The 21254-nt window shown below is 35.5% G+C and overlaps 1 protein-coding gene across 3 annotated transcripts in view; it reads right to left on the bottom strand.

Moving 5' to 3' along the window:
- Positions 1-21254, bottom strand: part of LOC150100660 (neuroplastin-like) — a 168698-nt gene that overhangs the window by 139914 nt on the left and 7530 nt on the right. The window contains exons 1-4 of one of the 3 annotated variants that reach the window (XM_090401135.1): positions 15780-16056; positions 10102-10521; positions 3870-3978; positions 363-538 (exon numbers count right to left, since the gene is read on the bottom strand). In XM_090401135.1, coding sequence (XP_090257261.1) covers positions 363-538; positions 3870-3978; positions 10102-10111 — 295 coding nt within the window. In that variant the 5' untranslated portion in view covers positions 10112-10521; positions 15780-16056. Of the gene's footprint in view, positions 1-362; positions 539-3869; positions 3979-10101; positions 10522-15779; positions 16057-21254 lie in introns of those variants that run through there. The other 2 variants (XM_090401134.1, XM_090401136.1) reach the window with 2 other exon arrangements.

Genomic DNA, 21254 nt, shown 5'->3' with positions numbered 1-21254 from the left:
GAGGTGAAAAAGACAACGCAGAGCTGGATTACGACCGATTAGTGCCCCTGTAGAACGGGCAGTGCCTAGATAGCCTATTACCCCTGCGATTTTTTATTCTTTCTTGCAGGAATATTAATATGGTGCACTACCGGACCAAAAACACTTCAACCGAGGATTCCCATATACTGAAAACGATGCACTTGCGATGTTCTGTATTGTTCTTAAGCTAATTTTAATCAATACATTGTGGTTGTCTTCTGACTTTCCGTTATATAAGCTATTTCTTTATTTTGATCCTTTATGCAAATTATAAAGCCTCGTGATTAATATATGAAATATGATATTACTGACTGAAAATAAAAATGGTAGTAAGGGCTCACTTGCAACCTGAATCGGCTCCCCTGCCTTTTCTCCCGGATGTGAAAGTTGAGACTCTCCCACTTTGCACTGATAGTCGCCAGCGTCTGACTCTTGTGCTTTATCGATAAATAATCGCTTCCCTTCGATAATTATTCTTTCTTGTTCTTCTAATCTTATACGATGCCCGTTTTTGTACCTGTAGAAAATGTAAACATGTATTGTGATGCCTATATATATATATATATATATATATATACCATATTTTACATTTAAAAAAATCGATCAATGGAAAATAACAGAAAATACAGTTGAAAATAAAACTGAAAGTCCATTCCACTTGAAGCCCTATGTTTTACATATGATTGTACCGTATAATTATCCATCAGAGGCGTAGCTAGGTTACCGGTGCATTTGGCAAATTTGTACCTACTTGTCTTTTTTTCAGAGATTCATTTTTGATAGCTGTTAAAATATCTAAGGGCTAGAAAACCCGCGGAGCTGCTCTCTCAACAAACATTAAAAACACTGACTGAAAAACAAAAGAAATCAATTCTATGATACTTAAAACCGAAATATTTTTTTCTTACTAATTAGAAAACAGGCCTATTTTTTTTTTCTTTCAAAAGACAGCAGTTGATTAAGCGAAATATGTCTTAGTCGGCTGTCTCTCAATACTATTCTTTCCTCCTTTAAAACATGTGATAAAACAGCCATTGACGCTCAAAGCTATACTTTTTTTTGAATAAATAAATAAAAATTGTCTTTATATCATTTATTTGTTTAACATCAGTATGCTTTTTTTTTAAGACCAGAAACATGCTTCATTTACAGTACTCTCTGTTTAGTACTGTTAGATTGATTTAAATTGAACTGAAGTCTCGTGGAATAGATGGATTTAAAAAAGTTTAAAATGACAGAAAAGAAATATGCAAAGTTAACATCTTTGCTGGTATATTATGTCTGTTAACTGTATGTATTTCATGCAATTTTTCCTGTATTATGGAAAGTAAAATTCATAACCTGCGTATTAGTTCTTTTAATTCATCTTTAAAAAAATTATAATGATTCCTGTTCGAATTCACCTTCTTTTCCATGATAAGATTATTTCTTCATTTTCCTGATCCACACACTTGCTCTGGTCAAATTATTATGAAAAGAAAGGCTATCATCGCATATTCCAGCCAAAATGTCCTTCTATTATCTTTGCTTCGCTTTTTTTTCCAACAAGAATGTCAAAGCATTCCAAGGAAAAAAGTCAGCTCAGTATATAGCAAGCGGCTTGTAGGACAAAAACTCAAACTTCTCACTTAGTCTACAATGAGATTTCACAAATCCAAATCCAGATAAGAGCAAAATGCGGAATACTGTCTGCTGTTCAAACAGCAATTGTGCTTTCTTATTCTTCATCAAGTCTACTAGGAGCAGCTTCTACTTCCTCCTCTCTCTCAAAATCGCACCAATAATCTTTTAAAAAACAGAGAAACTGCACTAGCCCTCTGATCTCTTCATCCTCTTCCTCCATGTCTATATGTGATTCACGAAATTCATAAAGTACACCCACCTCTATGTCCAATAGTAGAAGAGATATATTCTCTAACATATCTTCTTGCCAAACATCTAGCTAAACTACTTAAGGGCCTGACAGGACATTCATCATCCTTTGTCAAAAACTCCGAATATTTTGTTTCAAGCATCTGCAATATTATCCTTGACGAACATAATATTTTAGCATGCTTTGAATGGTTAATCTGTTTATGCCAATGTTCCTACAGATGATCTACTTGCACATCTACAAGATAAAGTCTCTAAGAAGGTTATGGCACTCCTCAAACACTGTATTTCGCAAATGAGACATCAAGTGTCATGGGGTAAATCGGACCTATTACACCGTTGCTATGACACAACGGAGAGAAAAATATGAAAGTCTGTGGAAATGGCATGAGATCCTAAACATCTAAATTTAACCCAAGTATCAACTTGTATGAATACATATTAGTCTTCATTAGTCAAATACGTCCACGCTAATGTGTAAACCCCGCACAACATTCTGAACAATGTAACATGCAATTAGAAATATTTTTTAACACGTAAACACCACTTACGCAGTGTGTGTGTGTGTGTGTGTGTGTGTGTGTGTGTGTGTGTGTGTGTGTGTGTGTGTGTGTGTGTGTGTGTGTGTGTGTGTGTGTGTGTGTGTGTGTGTGTGTGTGTGTGTGTGCGCGCGCGCTCAAAATACTTGGTTACGTGCGTCACGACGTGTTCTAGGCAACTGTGTAAGAATGCTACCGTTCAGTAATTGTCAACAATGTGATCACAACTGGGAAAAAAACAAAGGATCTTTCGGGATTCGACAGTGGGCTTATTATGGGTATCCGTCTCTGGCTGGAGTTACGATTTGAAAACAACAGAGCTGACTGGTTCTCAAAGGGTGAGATATCCCGGCTGTTTAATTACTGGAAAAATAACCCACATTGTTTGTCAAAGATGCGTAATTTTGGTCCTAAGAGTCCTAAAAATAAATAAAAAATAAACACCGAAAATTTTTAAACATCATCGATTCCAAGACTTCTAGAAATAAAGTTATCCTATGTTCAGATCTTATACTTCCTGACCGACACCTGAGCTCTTTCGTGCTAATCTGGCATCTATCAAGGAAACAAGCCAATGTCCTGCCCTATCTAAGAAGAGAGAGAGAACGAGATCCCTACAACCAACTATCTTAACCTTATTTCTCTCATAAATAACAGAGGTCATCTACAGCAAATATGTTCATGGAAAATCCATTAATTAGATTACCATTATGGATTCTAACCACTTTCGATAATTGACCTTCAATGGTCTACTTCCCACTGTAACTAGAATTTCAGAGTGAGCCAATGTTAAATTACCCTCACCTACACACTTTCTTGTTGTATATCAATGACCTTTCCTCACTAATAATATATATCCTATTATTATTTTGATGATGGCAAGATAGTACGGTCCATTCGTCTTCTTCATTCGACAAACTTTAGTGTCCAAACATTTCAAGCTTCAAAATCTTTCATAAATAATGTCTTAAACATTGATCTTTAACGTTCTTCTGTGAGGATGAGGATTACCATGTGAGTTAAGTAATACTAAACCCAAGTTCTGCTTTTGATAAGTTTGTAGGCAAGTTTGGATTTCTCGTCTTGAACTGATTACACAAGACATGCAAGTCATCCAAGAAGAGAAATCCAAACTTGCTTTAATCCTAATAAACACATTCCAACCATAGCCTCCCCAGCTTTAAAAATAAAAAATGAATAAAAATAAAAATAAATAAATAAATTTCTTTAAAAAAACGTAGGTACCGACCCAGTCTCTTCCCTTTCCAATACCATATGTAGGACTATCATCCCAGGCTTCTTCATTTCCTGTTATGTTTATGGCTAATTAGCTCATTACTTGCACTGTTCCGTGAATCTTAATTTCAGTACTGTAAGTTTTAAGTTATTCTTAACAGAATTTCGCATAATATGATGAAAATAATTAGCTTTGCTCACCAATGCATGGGAAACACATCGTTGTCCACTTGATCGCAATAAAGTTCCAGAGGTTCGTTCTCCTTGAGAAATATATTTTTGCTTAATGCAATTTCGTTTTGTTCATCACCTGTTAATATGAAAAATCACAATTAGAGTTTCAAAAAAAGCTATAAACAAGAGTTGTAAATTGTTGAATCCAGGGATGTCATAATTGGAGAGTGGATATATTCCTCACTCTGTTTGAGCTAATGATTTTCATAAGAAACACTTGTTGCATTCCCATAAAGATAATCTGTATAATAATCAAAAACACTCTCTGGAAGATTTATAAGTTCCTGCATAAGACAGGCCTGGATTCAATCTGGATGGTAATTAAATCAAATATTCTAGCTTAAATAACAAAGTTGCATTTTTACAACAAAATTAACAGAACCGTACACGTGTTCTACGCTGACGTTGCTTTATTTATACAGGGTGTTTCAGAATTGCACTTACAAACTTTGAGGGGAGGTAGAGAACATCAAAATCAACCATATTCACATAGGAAAGCATGACGGGAAACGCCACCCGAAAGGGATAGGTGGCGCTGTTCGCCAGCGCTCCAGGTGAACAATTGGGGCATCCTCATTCAAGCTTTCGACGTCGTACGAAGAACATGCGTCGTTTTACGAACGCTGAGATTGCAGACATGCACCTCGTTTACCATATTATGGATCCAACTACTATTGAACTGTTCAGTTACGCCTAATAAAGTTGTTTACACTACTTACTGCCTTGTGTTATTTCTGTATCTTTGTGTCCCTGTTAGTACCTTCCGGTGGCGTTTCCGGTCATGCTTTCCTATGCGAATATGGTGGATTTTGATGTTCTCTAACTCCCTCTCAAAGTTTGTACGTGGAATTTTGAACCACCCTGTATAGATTTGTTATGATGTAGTTGACAAATTAAGATCATGTTTGGAGAATGTGTTTCATTTTCTGCACTCGAGTTTGTTGGCTTGGTTATTTATAAAATTATAAATATAAATATGAATTTGGTAAAGCTTTTTTTGGAGACTGAGGAAGCTGTTTAAAAATCTCTGTTATTATTGTCACCATCATCATCATTATTATTTTGCCCTTTGTTTAAATTGTAAACTGTGCGAAAAATGTAAAGATACGTTAAGTTGTGGTGATTTTTGTACAGGCTCAAATGAGAAAGAAGAGTGCGGCGTATGCAGTGTCATTAATTTCAAAAGAAAGCTGTTGAAGAGAGTAGTTAAAGGAAGAGAACTTTAAAGAATACGAACATATTAGTATTATTATTATACGGGCACCAGTGGCGGCTGGTAAAAATTTTAAGTGGGGCTGCTACATTCACAAAATCATTTTTTCCTAATCAGTAACCAATTTATTAATAAGTAAATTTACATATTAAAAAATTTGCTTTATTAAAAATATTATTTGAAAATAAAATCCATTCTTTTATTTTTGCCTTGACAAAATTTTTCAATAACCTTTTCAAAAAAATTTGTAACTTGCGAAATCATGTTTTTTTTTTCAATTGAAAATTCAGCCTTTTATCTATAATAAATAAATAATTATATGTTATTTTAAAATTAAAATATTAAATTTTAAAATAAAGTCTAAATAAAATAAGATTTATCAAAAATACTTTACCCACACCACGAACACACGTCAATAATAAAAGTTTCGTATCTCACAGAAATAATGCGCCCAAGCATACAATTTATCTGCAGCGACACTGCTCGTTGAGCAGTTTCGGATTCACTTGTTACGTACAGTGACGAATGCAAACGATTATCGGCGAGTCTAGCCGCAACTGACCGAACGTGATAATTTCGAGACTGCGTTAGATCGCAGTGCATTTGTTTCGCAATCTAAAGCGTTAATCGAACAATTCCAATTATTAACTATTCAATCAATGTCGAAACATGAGCTGTAACCGTTAACATGTTGTATTTCATTTATATAATATTGTAAGCATTGTAAGTGGAGATTTCTGTGGTTTAGAAGTTCACATGGTATATTCGGGTAATTGGGCCACATTTTTTTAATAAGCTATATAAAACACATGAATTAATCGATACAAAATTAATAACGGAAAAAACTCACGTACAAAGATTATTTAATAGTATAATTTTCGCCTGTGTGTCACAGGCATCTTCAGTACACTTTAAGCTCAAATTAAACAATAACTGACAATTCTAAAAAGCGCCACCTAAGTAGCTGGTGTAAGATAACTAAAAAGGTCAATAACTTTCCTAAAAATAAAAAAAAAAATAATAATAAATAAATAAAAAAATAAATAAATATAATAAAAAGTTAGGAAAGATTAGCTGATTTGTAAAGTACTATCTCTCATAAAAGTTATCTTACACCAGCTACTTAGGTGGCGCTTTTTGGAATTGTCAGTTATTGTTTAATTTGAGCTTAATGTACTGAAGATGCCTGTGACACACAGGCGAAAATTATACTATTAAATAATTTTTGTACGTGAGTTTTTTCCGTTATTAATTTTGTAGTGGTATGGAAAGCTAGACCTGATTTGTGTTCTCTTCTGTTTTGCACATCCTTTTGGTGTTCGTTCATGCGAATTTCCCCAGATCTTCCTGTCGGTCCTACGTAGCAGATGCCGCAAGAACAATAAATTTTGTAAACACCTGTTTTTTTTAAAATGATGATGAGGAGGTTTTGGGGGATGTAGAAATCTCGAAATTTTTTCCTGCGGCAGAAAGGCTACTTTGATGTTATATTTGTTAAGTAATTTAGCCATCTTATCTGTAACATTTTTGATATATGGAAGTGATAGCGTTTTTAAATCTTCTTTCTGAGAGTACTTGTAGGAGGTGTGGAGGATTTTTTGATAGTCTTGGTTTCATAACCATTCTTTTGAAAGCTCTGTGTTAGATATTCTAATTTTTCATTTCTCTGTTTTTCTGTGCTGGAAATGTTATACGCTCTGTCCCTTAGGGTTTTTATTAGACCTATTTTTTGCGATGGGTGGTGGTGGTGGTGTGAGGGCGCATTAAGAAATCCACTACCACCCTTCGCAAAAAAATAGGTTTTATATAACTTATTAAAAAATGTGGTCCAATGACCAGAATATACCATGAAAATTGTAAGCATTGTTATTATTTATAAACACAATTTTTTCGTTTCTTCATTGGGGTGCTGCAGTGTCACAGTGCTTATGTACAAGCTGCCAATGACGGGCACCTCCATGCAGTCTGAAGACTCATTGCCGGAGACCCAATCTATCCACACAACCCATTAAACCTCTCCTTGAACCCATTAACAGACAAAACACTCGCAACTGACTCTGGCAACCTATTCCACTTATTCACTACTCTCCAAATAAAAAATCTAGTCCTCACATCCCTACTGACCACACCTTTATTCAACTTCCAGGGATTACACTCCCTGTTCTAGTCCCTCTAGCCAAGTGCTGAAACCTTTCCCCTGCATCTATCCTATAAAATCCTTTAAGCAACTTAAATGTTTCGAACAAATCCCCTCTTTTTGTCCTATCAACCAACTTTTGCAATCCACACATCTTCAATCTATCTTCATAGGCAACATTCCACAGGCCACTCACCATCTTGGTCACTTGCCTCTGAATCCTCTCCACCGCTCTCTCATCCCTAAGAAACCCAGGAGACCAGACTTCAGCAAATATACAATATGATGTGTTTCAGAAAATTAGATGGCAAAACCCTAGTTGCAGAAGTCAGACCATACGATGGAAGCTTGTTAGATGGGTTTTGTGCCAAAACTGGTCGAATTCCTTAGAGATATCAAGAGAAATCACCACTTGTAATAACACAAAACTTTTCTTTGGCATCTGTCCAAATGTGGCTAACATAAGTAGAAAATTCCCTGTTTGTTGATAGTGGTGGAATCCATACTGGTGGGTATTCTTTAAAGCTAAGAGTCTTCTTCAAGGAAGCGAAGTTGAGTATTGGTGGTTATCTCTATTGCTTTAGAGAGGACTGAAATGAGTGCCATCGAATTACTGTCCGATTTAAAATATTTATCGTCCTTTTAAGCAAAAGCAAATTATAGGCGAATTTTTAGGCTGCAAAATAGCCACGTGGAACAGGAGAGAAATTTAAAAAAAGGTGACATGAACAGGAGTGCACAAACCTTCAGTATCAGGAAAACTTCAGACCGGTCTGGAAAACGTTTTTCTAATTTCTTTCTGATAAAAAATAAAAAAGGGCCATTGAATGTTGTAGGTTTGGAATGGTAGGAGAACATTAGCAAAGATTGTTTATGTAAACATTACAGGAAAAGAAAGAAGCCAAGCGACTTTTTTTCCTATGGATAATAATGCAATGGATCCATTTAAATTCAATAGAGGTGGATATCGAACAAACGTTATCAAGAACTTTGGCGAGAGACAAATTATGAATGGTATTGGGCATAATTCAGGTTTCCTGCTTTTGAACTTTTCAAAATCAGTTTAGAATGTGCTCATAGTTTGCTAAGCAGAAATGGAAGATATAGAAATTTCGATGGAATTTCTTTCATCATTCTTTTAATTTTTAGAGAAAACCAATAAGAGAAAAATCACGCTTCAGTGGAGAACCAGTGAGTACAATAAGTGACGACAATAAAAGCGTAATGGAGGATAAATGTTTCTTTCCACCAGTTAGAACTACTTCAGCGATATGTTCAGTTTAAATGTGTGCATCAGAAGAGAGGATTTGATGCGAGGATGAAGAAGGCTGATTTTATCTAGAAACAAGTGTATTTCTTGTTCATAATGACCCCAGACAGCAAAGACGTTATCGACCTTCATCCTTGCATCAGATTCACGCTAAAAAAAGAATCTCTACAGAGTATCTCCTTCCTGGATGTACACATCCAAAGAAAAGAAGACGGTTCTATCTGCAAGATAGAATCATCTTGCAAATAGATGGTTCCATCTCTGTCTTCTTAATTTCTGTGTATTGTAAGTCGACATTTTCATGTCGCTACATTCGCAATTCTTCGGCTTATCATCCATCTCCAAAATTTGGCATCATTAAATCATTAGTAACCAGAGCACACAGATTCTGTTCCCCCAAAGAATCTTAAAACCAAGAATTGGAAATAATCAAAAATACAGCCATACAAAATGGATACAATCCAAAAGCAACTGAAAAAATCATCAATCACTTCCCCACACATCAACCTAAACAAGAACAAGTCCGTAGGATTCCCGTACCTTATGTCAAAGGCATCTCTGAACGTCTTTCAAAAATTATGAAGAAATATAAATTGGCTGTTACCTACAAACTAATCAACCAGATCTACCATTGGTTACCTTCTCCTAAAGACAAACTATCACCTCTGATCCTATCTGGCGTGTACGAGGACCCACGTTCCTGTAAATTGTCCTACTATGGACAGATAGGTAGATCCATTAGCAAACGCATTTCGGAACATCAAGACCATATCCGTCTTATCAAACCGCAGAAATCTGGCCTCGCACAACATGGAATTGAAAACCCAACCACAGGATCCATTGGAAAAAAGACCAAACTTCTACATATATCTTTATATAAACATGAATGCTTATATAAAGAAAGTGCTGAAGCCCTACGTCATAGACCCAATTTGAACCGTAATGACATTCTTACTATCCCTAAAGTCTGGAAATTGTGTAAAATAATTTTCTAGATGAACGGTTGTGCAAAATAATTTTATATATGTTATCTCATTTTAATGATCTTTTTTTTTTTTTTTTTCTCCAGATATATTTTTATTTAACTCTATAACACGCTATTGCACGCATAGAGGGATTTCATTGTAAGCATGCGCCCTAACTGTATGTGATTCCTAGTATTGTTTGAATTAACTGTACTGACGATATCCTATGAACTTAGGGCGTAATACATGGGTGGTCTGAAAATTTCTCGGCCTAACAATGAAAAAAAAAACGAATTTATAATTTCAAAATTATTTTTTATTTTACAACATAATCTCCCTTAAGACTAATACATTTATTCCAGCGATGCTACAACGCCATTATCCCGTCCCTGTAGTGGTTCTCAGTAAGATCTGCAAAATACCCTTCTATTTGTTGACCATATTTTGATTTTGCCAAACCGGGACTCTTCTATACAAGACAATAACTGGTCTGACAAATATATTAATATTGAGTTTTGACAAATATTTAATGGAGGGAAAACGATTTAGAAATATGCAGAAAAACGTTCACCAAGGGATCCATTTAGACTGGGTATTGATCAGTGCTTACTTACATAATGACATCAGAAGTGTATGAAGTGTTTTCAGTGTTCTTCATAAATAGCTGATTTTCAACTTTCGTGTCTCACCGAAATAGAATCTGCTAGGAATTTTTATTTTCATCTTTATAAATAAAGTTCACTTATCTTTAAGCAACACCACGTCAATCCTGTGAAACTTCTCATTGTATGGACTGCATCTGTATTCACCCTTGTGCTTCTCCTGTGCATAGTCCACGTGAAGTTTTAACAGAATGTTAGTGTCTTGAACATCTCTGGTCAGGGTATAATTGTCTTTCTCGTTGATAATGGGAATTCTGTCTTTTGTCCATTTGGGAACTTCGTACACAGATAGACGACACTGAAGCGTAAAAGGTTGACCTTCCAAGACAAATTTGTCACCGTAATAAGAGACGTCAGGAGATTTAAATGCTGCTAGGAGAAAGAAATAAAGAATTACTGAACAAGTAATTATATTTATAACAAGTAAGTTATAACAAGTAGTAAATGATCACATGGTAGACAGTCATAAAAATGCGACTGTCGCAAGACTAATCGCAGAAATAAGCTCTGACAGTGATTGACGATACTGATTAAGTTGCTGGACTGAATTATTATTATTATTAAAACTACATTTTCTAGATTACAGATCATTGGAAAGTTCTAATTAAAAGTCTGATGTGTAATTTCTTCGATGTCAGTTACTGAAAATTTCAGCGCAAGATGGATTGCCTCATATTATAAGGATGAAGCTTGTTCGGTTGCTAAATGCCATTCATATGACGGTCTGTGGAAGCATTTAAGCAATGCAATAACTTGAGTAAGCAAACCAAATGCTGTATGTCAAGGTTCAAATATTTTAGATTCCTCTGCATTTGTTGAAAACTTGGGTTTGTTATAATGTGTGTCTAACAGACATACAACTTCATTGAATGCGCCTAAACTTGGACATTAGAAAGCCGAAAATGTTTCTTACAAAAAAAAAAAAAAAAAAAGAAAAGAAAAAAAGTACGCTGAAGTAAATAAAATTCTAATGGATTTAAATCTGAAAGCAAAATAAATAAATAAATCAGTCTTTTATTCCCTTATAGGGAGTAGGCGAGGCCTTTATACCCTATCTAACTTTTGGAGACTGAGTGGGCAGTTCAATCTCAGCCAGTAGCCAATCAGAGATAGCTGGCCTTTGTCTATCACTAATTATAGGCGGCCACTGATGAAGAGACAGGCAAGCAAGTGCTGCCATCTCTTGGTACCTAATCCTAACAGGATATGTTGCTGTCTGAAAATAATGTGGGTACCACGGTCGACTTTCTTGAGTTTACGGGACGAAAAACCCAAGTTTCCGGGAGAAAAAACCCGCTTGCCCGTGCCAGAGATCGAGTAACTCGGGAACCGGTCGTAGATAGGCTTAGAAAAAGTTCCTCCAGTCGGCAACTGGACTTGAACCTAAGTCTAACTTAGAGCGACCAAGCGCCACTACAAACAGTTTTAATCAAACAGTGCTTTAAAAAAAGTTTAATAACGTAATGTTTTACTGACCGCCAACAGAAAGCAATTTTTTACAAATTTGAGATAATACGAAATGTATTTATATATTCAAGAATTTATTTATCATTTACATATTCAAGAAAAATGTAAAACAGTTATTAGTATGAATATATGTCTATTAGACAATAGCATACATTCATACTGAAGTGAAGAACTGTCATAAAACTTGGAATTTTAAAGCAGAGATCAAGAAATGAAAGAACCGACAGTTTTAATATCTCTAAGTATCAAATTTTGAAATGATACAAAATATAAGTCCACTTTGGCTGGATGAAATTTAATATCTCTATTAAGATATGTACTGCTATTTCAAGTTTAGTTTAATTCAAACTAAATTTAGGCAAAAGTGGCAAAATTAGGCAGTACGACTGGAAAATGATGCAAAGTTATTTAGGTACTGAATAAAACTGATTACGCTGTATAAGCCATAAACAGATTTGAGAGACATTGCATAAGTGAATGATGCTACTCTAAGAGAATGCTATTACAAAACGCATTATTTAGTTATTGTTTCCAATGATTTTCTCCTTTGTTAGTCACTTAAATTATGAAATCAGGTCACTTGAGTGAGTCACCGTATCTCATCGATTTCGACGATGTCTCCTTTGGGAAGACCTGGGTTCGAATCCCGTTTACTATAGGCAAAGAACTTTTATCAGTACTTTTCATCTGGGTTTTTCTCCTGAAAACTCTGTTTTTTTCGTTCTGCAAAACAGGCAAACTGACCCGAAGAACACACAATCATAGGGAACATCACAGGAATAGGATTAACACTCTAAATCCTCCAAATCTGGTTTCAAAGCCTTAAGCTTATATATAGACCCACATCGTCCCATACAGGCTTTGTATGGTAGATTATGGATTGCATATTAGTACTGTACTTAGGGACAGATAATCTGGAAACTCTTATGTACAGACATGAAATTTTTTCAAGTCCCATCAGTCTCCAATAAAGGTAGATTCATTTGTTAGCCTGTCTTAATACAGGTGATGAAATTAATCTCCAACAACCTAAACGCATTCCCCAGAAACGAACAGGTTGGTTGGAGAGCGGGTACTTGATTCATTTAGCCAGAACAAAAAAATGACATTGAATAATGGACACTGTATTCCAATCGCAAAATTCCACTCATGTAAAGCGTAAAATAAATCAATCAAGAAATATATTTACAAGAAACAACTAACGGCTCCTATAGCCGAAATAAAACGTATGGGAGGGGGTCACCCAAACACTGTGAATTTCGTACCTTAGAAAAAGTGTAAATCATAAAACATTACACAAAGCAAATTACAAAACATTTCACACACACACACACACACACACACACACACACACACACACACACACACACACACACACACACACACACACACAGGCCCGTTCCAAACCGGAGTGCAATGAACCCGCGCAGCCCAATTTGGGGGCGGTGTAACGTAATGGGTTATTGTGCTTCGGGATCTTTTAATTTTTAATGGAGGGGGTGGGGGCACAAAAATTTTGCATCCAAGCGACGCAACCCCACGGAACGGCTCTGCATTCACAATCCAATGTGAAAACATTTCGTTTTTTTGATTGCGGGACGCATCTAAAACGAAAATGTTTTTCAAAATGCGTAAGCAGCCAGCACTTTTTCCTTTTGTTCTGCCGTTCGTTTTCCCACACACCAGAGAGTAATATCTTCTTCAAAGAGAAGATATTACTAGGTGAATTTTTATAAAAAAAATTGGAATATTCACAAAATATTATACACATTTAAAATTTTATTTAAATCTAACTACTTGCGAGCAGAAAAAAAGTAAACAAAACGTTCTTCAAAGCAATAAAGAAAACTATATATTACGACTGACAATAAATGAATTCTGCACAATGAATATTTTTGTTTACGAGTAATTCCTGCGGTAATATATGACGCTTCTACACAAGAGTGATACTAATGAAAGAATCACAAAAAAGCGGGGGGGGGGAAAACGCATAATCTTTCCAGTCATTTTCGTACTTGATATTTATGCAGTGTAAGTTGAAATCACTGGAGTTAAGTCATCATTTTAATCCATACATTTAAGTCAAAATAACTTTGGGGTTCGCATGCGCTGAAACATCCTTGAATTTCTAATTCGGCTAGGGAGGTACGTGGTGAAGTTGTCCGTAAGGATTAAAAATAAGAACTCTGTGGTGGACACAAGAAATTAAAAAAGCAGTTCTGCAAATAATAAGTAGCAAATAAGTCGGCAGATGCCCTAAAATAATACAGAAAAAATTGTAAGAGAGCTAAGCTATGTGTAAAAGTAGCTAAACAGAAGTTATGTGAAGACTTCGGTAAGATAGAAAATAAATATTGGGAAGGTGGCAAAATGTTCTGGAGGCTATTGAAAAAAAGTTTAGAAATGGATGGAAATGTACTGTTAAAGGAATCAAAGATGATGAAAGTGACATGAAAACTAAAGATAAGGATATCCTGGATGTCTGGAGTAATTACTTTGAAAGACTGTTAAACGAACCAATCAGTGACAGAACCATACCAGAACATTTTCAAGATGAATACAAAGAGAAGTATATACTGCATAGCGATACTTGAGGTAGAAAAAGGCATCAAAAACTTGAAATGTGGAAAATCAGCTGGATTAGATGATATTCGACCAGAAATGCTTAAGCATGGAGGTATAATAGTTTTGTAGTGGCTACACTGCATAATTTAGAGGGACGAAAGGTCGAATCCCAGATGATTGGAGTAGAACTCTAATAGTTCCCATCTATAAAAAAAAAAAAAAATGGAATAAAACTGAATCTGAAAATTACAGAGGAATTTCTCAACTGAGTGTTTCAGGTAAGATTTATGCAAGCATACTTGAAAAGAGGCTGAGAAAGATTGTAGAAGAGAAACTTGGAGAACAAGCTAGATTCAGGACAAATAGAGGTTGTCAAGACAAGATTTTCACTTCAAGACAAATAGTTGAGGAATATGACAAGGATCTGTACCTAAGTTTTGTAAATCTGAAAAAGGCATATGACAAGGTGCCCAGAGAAAAAAATTTTCAAAAGGATCTTGTTAAAAATCTGAATTTATCTAGTAAAGGATTCGAAAGCTTGAATCTTTTATCCAGCGATAGGACTCCAAGAAAAAACAGAAACCAAAATTATAGCACCATATTTTACGATAAAGAATGGGATTCTATTAATGGGAGATTGACCTTTTTTTTTTTTATCAGATAGACACGAAAAAAGAAAGAAAAAGAAGAACGAAATACGTAGTTATGTAAATTTCACCCATGAAAGGTTGTAAACCTATGTCCCATTTAAGACTGGGGAAGGGCTGAGAGTCAGATAATTCACTTCCCTTGCAGTGTGGTGTGGTATGATATTTTGTCAAGCCACTGCATGTCTCTAATGAGCAGGGTAAAATCACACCAAGTGACGAAATCCACCACCTAAACACTTGCACAAGGCGGCTTACCGACAGTATGTTTCGAACCCAAACTGAAACTGGCAAAATGTCTAGTGCAAAGCACGCCAGTGTCAGAAGGATGCCAGTGGCAGGATATTTTACCTTAGCTACGAATTTGCCAAGGGCGCTAAAAACCTAGCTTCACTGTTCATCCATAGAGAGATCCATACTATTTATTTCCAGTGGGATTCTACAGATTTCCTGATACACCGGTGCATCTAAATACTCACTAAAGTACAAATCGTGGTTATAGAACAAATTAGACGATATATTAATCTTAAAAATATAATATTTTAATTGCAAACAAAGGAACAGCTGATCGCAAACTTTGTGATGTGGTGTGATATGATGTAATGTGATGTTGTGTGTGTGTGTGTGTGTGTGTGTGTGTGTGTGGCAACAATTGGAAGGAGTGTCCCTAAGATAGCATCAATCTGCCATGAGTCTTTTCCTTGTATTACACCGCGCAGTTGAGTGCTTTGATTACCGGTTAATTCGGTCCTGATCATATAATTGAATATAATTATTAGGTTTCTACTGTAAATTCTAATTCTCCCAAAAATGAAATATTAAAATCCAATAAACACACATGCACGCACAAAGGAATTCTAAATCCTAAGATATGGAAACATGAAAGTGTAAATTTCGAAAAAAAGGATTTTAGTATTTCTTCTAACATTCTCAAACTAAAATACAACTTACCTACAATTTGAGATGCACGAATATAGCACAGTAAAACTAGATAATATAGTTTCATATTCCTTGTAACTATTTCATTTGTCTTGCCTACCATGCTTTATGCCTGCGTCTTTCAAAAAAAAAACAAACACACTATAAATAGAAAACATCTACCGACTAGTTCTCGAAGTTGATTCTTCTTCCAATATTATCACCTATCACAAACGGAAACTTTTTGAACAGATCAAGTTATCTATTATTTGAAGTTTACTTTTAAACAAAAGATCCGCTATTCAAATCCTGTTGCGAAACATTACACATGCAATACTTACTCTGCTTTCAGCGTCTCTTTAACCGTGGTTGGGATAAATATAGCTTCTTTCGGTAGTTCCCAGAATAAACGCCGCACTAATAGAGTTGGGAGTAGCTTTACCCCCCTCCAACTCCTTCATCTCGTTGGACGGCGTATTAAGGAGAATGACTCTACTGAAATGTTTTTCTTTAAGGTACTTGAGATCTTGAAAGTCCCCACAGAAAGCAACGAAACACATAAGAGTGATCCACATGTTTTACTCTAGATATACCATTATTCCAAATGTTTAAATGGCTCGAATAGTACTGTGTCAACTGTACATTGTTATTTTCAACTACATTATTAAAAAAAAGTATCGTTTAAAGTTCCAATATTCCAGAAACATCAAAAATATTTTTCAAGTCAAAGAAATCATAAACCTCGAGTTAGATTAAAACACGTACCTAAATATCAGCACGGGGCACTTAAAAATAGGATGCATTCCCTGCTTTAAAGTACTAATGAAAAAGTTAACACCCTGCATAACTTTTCGGTTGGCAAGGGCTGGGTTCAAATGCGGTTAAGAAAGAATAAGCATGGAGCTTTTTCTAGGCATTTATCAAACTCCTGGTTCAGCTGTTTTCAAACCGTTATAGCTTGTCTTGTTTGTTTACCTCTCTAAACATATAAACCAACCTGAAAATAGATGTGACAGAAATATCGCAATGACTATCCCTAGCCTTAGTTGCTTCAGATATAATAAGTAAATTAAGAATTCCGAGAACTTTATTCTGAATATTAAAACCTGCCCTGGGAATAAGAACTATTCACAATTAACGAAATCAGACTCTGTTCATCATTAATATTAATAGATATGTTTATGATAAACAGGCCAAAAACATTTTCGTAATCGATTCTTCAAAAATTAAAATGCTATGACTATTGAAACTGATAATCAAATAGGAATGTTACAATACTCCCTGTTACGCAATGGTTTGGCTTGGTTTATAGTTTATTTGGGACAAAGACAACACAGGTCATACAGAGGTTATTACAGTAGTACAAAAATAGTTAACAATATAAGTTAATACACAAGATACGAAACACTAAGCCAAGGAATGCAGTATCTACGTATATGTAAAATTATAATAGATGCTTTTAGCAGTGCAAAAATAGGCAAAAAGGGATTATTATATAATATGCATTGATGAAAATTAAATTTAGCAATGTAGTATAAATACATATAAACAGAATTACTAGAAGGTACACAAATAGACAAGGTGTCCTACAGCACTACGTAATTAGTCGAAAAATAAAGTAGTAAATAAAATGCATACACAAAATTTATGTTAAGCAATGCAGTATCTACATATAAACAAAATTACTGCAGAGATTTCAGCAGCACATAAATAAATAACAGTACAGGTTAACATATGTATATACAAAACAAGTCAAGGAAAGCAGTATCTACATCTAGTAAGATTACAACAAACATTATTATACTAATACTTGGAGAGTCAGAAAGGAGTTATTATACAGCATTGATGCCTAAAATTTAAGGTTAGCATTATGGTATTTACATATTAACAAAATTACAGCAGGGTGATACAAATATACAACATCAAGGCCTACGGTAATACATAATTGGTCAAATTTAACCTAATGAATAATATGTATGTAAAAGTTAAGTTAAGCAAAACAGTATTTACATATAAACAAATTTATAGTCAGATGTGTTTGTACAAATTAATTCTTTCTAAAAAATTTAAAAAAAATCATGCAGTTTTCCTGAGTCTGCTAGCATTTCCTTGAGTGTATATGGCTTGATTAGATAGGTGAAAATTTCATTCCTGTCTCGTGTAAATTTTTGACAATCTACCAGAATATGATAAATAGTGAGATGTGTGTTGCATTTTTCACATATGGGAGGGTCATCAGCTCTCAGTAAATGAGAATGCGTAAGGTGACTGTTACCTATGCGGAGCCTAGCAAGGACAACCTCCTCCACTTCTCTTTGTACGTTGACTAGAATGCCAGTGTTTAATTTCAGGTTTAATGTCATATAATTTGTTTGTTAATGCTTCTTGCCATGTTGACTCCCACTGAGCAATTAGCTCAGATCTTATAAGCTGTCTGTAGTCTGTATATGGAACTGTCAAATAGTATGTGGAGAAGGTATGAGCTGATTTAGCAGCTGCATCTGCAGCCTCATTTCCCTTAATTCCGATGTAGCTGGGAATCCAGCAGAACTGAACATCAAAATTAAGGATGTTAATTTTGTGAAACAGGTGTAACACCTCATAAAGTACTGGATGTGGATTATACATAGGAGAGGAGATAGTCTGTAAAGAGCTCAACGAGTCTGTATAAATTATACACTTTTGGTAGCAGTTTTCTTTTATATGCACAAGTGCAAGCTGAATCGCATGTAACTCTGCTGTATAATTACTGCTGTCTGGTGGGATCTGATTTGAAATAATAATGTCAGGAAACACAGCAGCAGCCAACAGAGGTATTAGTTCTTGAACCATCGGTATAGATGAGTAAGAAATCAGTGTATGCTGCTCTGTGTGCATTAAACAATTGCAGGTAGATTGATGATGGAGTATAAGATTTCTGTAGCTGACAAAGTAAGAGGTTGCAGGATGGTGTGCAAACCTGCCATGGAGGAATGCTGTTATCTTTATTGTAGCTAACGTTGTCAACATTTATACCAACAGCTTGCAGAATTCCTTTAACACGCATACTAAAAGGATGTATAGTAGTTTGATGTATGTGATATTGAGCTTCCCAATGCAGAGAGAAGATACTATTACATGTACGGTGATCTGGAAGAGATTTCATTTTTAGGGCGTAATTAAGAGATAACTGTTTCCGTCGAAGTGATAGAGCCCGTTCATTTGCTTCAGCATAGAGACTTTGAGTGGGTGATGTGCGAAAGGCACCAGTAGCTATCCGTATATCCTGATGATGGATGCAATCCAATCATCGTAGGTTACTCTGCCTTGCAGAACCATGGACTTGGGACCCATAATCCAGCTTTTAATGTATAAGTGCACGATAAGGATGGAACAATGAAGCTCGATCAGCACCCCACTCAGTAGAGGATAGAATGCGAAGTAGGTTCAAAGTTCTTTTGCACTTTTCTCTTAGTTGACGAATGTGTGCTAGAAATGTAAGTTTTCTGTCAAAGATGAGTCCCAAGAATTTGGTTACTGTAGCTACTGGAATAACAGTATGTCCCATTCTTAGTTCAGGATCTGTATGATGAGTGCGTTTTTCGATAGAAGTGTACACACACACTTTTTTCTGTTGAAAACCTAAATCCATTATTAAGAGTCCACAGAGAGACATAATCAATTGCTTGCTGAAGTTGTCTTTCAATTACCCTAATGTTACGTGAGTGACAGTAAATTGTGAAGTCATCAACATATAGAGCATTGTTTACAGTGGGGGGAAGCTGCTCAATGATTGTGTTAATTTTAATAGCAAAAAGGGTCACACTTAAGACAGAGCCTTGTGGAACACCCTGTTCTTGATGATATGGTCGAGATAGCGTACTTCCCACTTTAACTTGGAAAGTTTGCCTGGACAGAAAGTTTTTAATAAATATAGGAGGTGTCCTTTGAGATCTAGGTTATAGAGGTCTTTTAATATGCCAATCTCCAGGCTGTGTCATAAGATTTTTCCATGTCAAAAAAAAAAAAAAAACTGAGACAAGATGTTCTCGCTTCAGAAATGCATCCCTTATACAAGTTTCTAAACAAACCAAATGGTCTAAAGTTGATCGATGTCTACGAAAACCACATTGTGTACTGGAGAGAAGATTGTTGCTTTCTAAATACCAGAGAAGTCTCGCATTAACCTTTTCTCTAGTATCTTAACAAAGACAGCTGGTCAGAGCAATGGGTCGATAATCATTTACTTGTGTTGTATCTCTTCCTGGTTTTAGGATAGCAATGACAATTGACTTATGCCAAGAATTTGGAAACTCTTCCTCTGCAAGTATTCTATTGTATAATAAAAGACGAAGATCCATAGAGGATGATGGTAGATCTTTTATCATTTCATAATGGATGTCATCAGGTCTTACTGCACTAGGGTTAGATTGTAGGAGAGCTCTGTTTAGTTCTTCCTTAACAAATGGATGATTATATGGCTGAAGAATATTGGTAGAAAAATTAAGCCTTTGTTTCTCTTGCTGCACTTTCAGTATTAAAAATCCAGGAGAATATGAAGCTGTTGCTGAGATTCTAGCAAACGTTTCTCCCAAAGTATCTGCAATAGCTTTGGGATCAGCAATGACACTTTTATTATGGTCTAAGGTAGACAAACAATGTGTTCTATATCTGTCTTTAATTTTCAGGATTTTATCCCATACAATTTTTGGACTGGTCATTTGATTAATTGATTTAGTAAATTGGATCCATGATTGTTTTTGACTCTGACGTCTTACATAACGTGCTTTGGCTCAAGTATGCTTGAAAGCTATTAAGTTTGATGGGTAGGCTATCTACGAAATATGTCCCAAGCTTTGTGTTGATCTTTTTTTTTTTTTTTTGGCTCCCTGACATTCTGGGTTCCACCAAGGCTTTGGATAGATTGGAAACCGAGATGATGTTTTTGGGATGGAGGCTGTTGCTGCCTGGACAACGTATTCTGTTATATATTTTACCACTTCATTGATAGATGTTTGACTGATGGTATCAGCATTAAATTTTGCAAGATGAGAGAAAGTGTTCCAGTCAGCTTAGTCCATTTTCCATGTAGGTATCCGTGTGGGTGAACATGGTTCCTGTGAAGACATTGTGCAGAGAACAGGAAAGTGGTCACTTCCATATATGTTCTCTTCAACGTCCCACGTGAGTAGTGGAAGAATGGAAGGGGAGCAGATTGTAAGATCAATTGCAGAATATGAACGGGCAGGCATATGGAAGAAAGTATTGAGTTTATTATTTAAAAGGGAAAGGTTATTATTATCAAGAATTATTTCAATGATTCGACCTCGTCTATTAGTGTTGGCACTACCTCCTCCCATAGAGTATTGTGACCATTAAAGTCACCCATCAAAAGTATGGGTTCAGGCAGTTGCGAGATAAGGTTATCAAGATCAATTTCATTTAACTCAGCATTTGGTGGTAAATAAATTGAACATACTGTAATAAGAAATCCCACGGAGAAGCGAATCGCTACTGCTGCCAGAGAAG

Source organism: Typopeltis vanoorti, chromosome 12 (genome assembly GCF_054136105.1).
Source record: "Typopeltis vanoorti isolate ZY-2024b chromosome 12, IOZ_Tvanoo_1.0, whole genome shotgun sequence".
Lineage (NCBI taxonomy): Eukaryota > Metazoa > Arthropoda > Arachnida > Uropygi > Thelyphonidae > Typopeltis > Typopeltis vanoorti.
The sequence above is the reverse complement of the archived record's forward strand: the minus strand, read 5'-3'. Positions and strand labels throughout refer to the sequence as shown.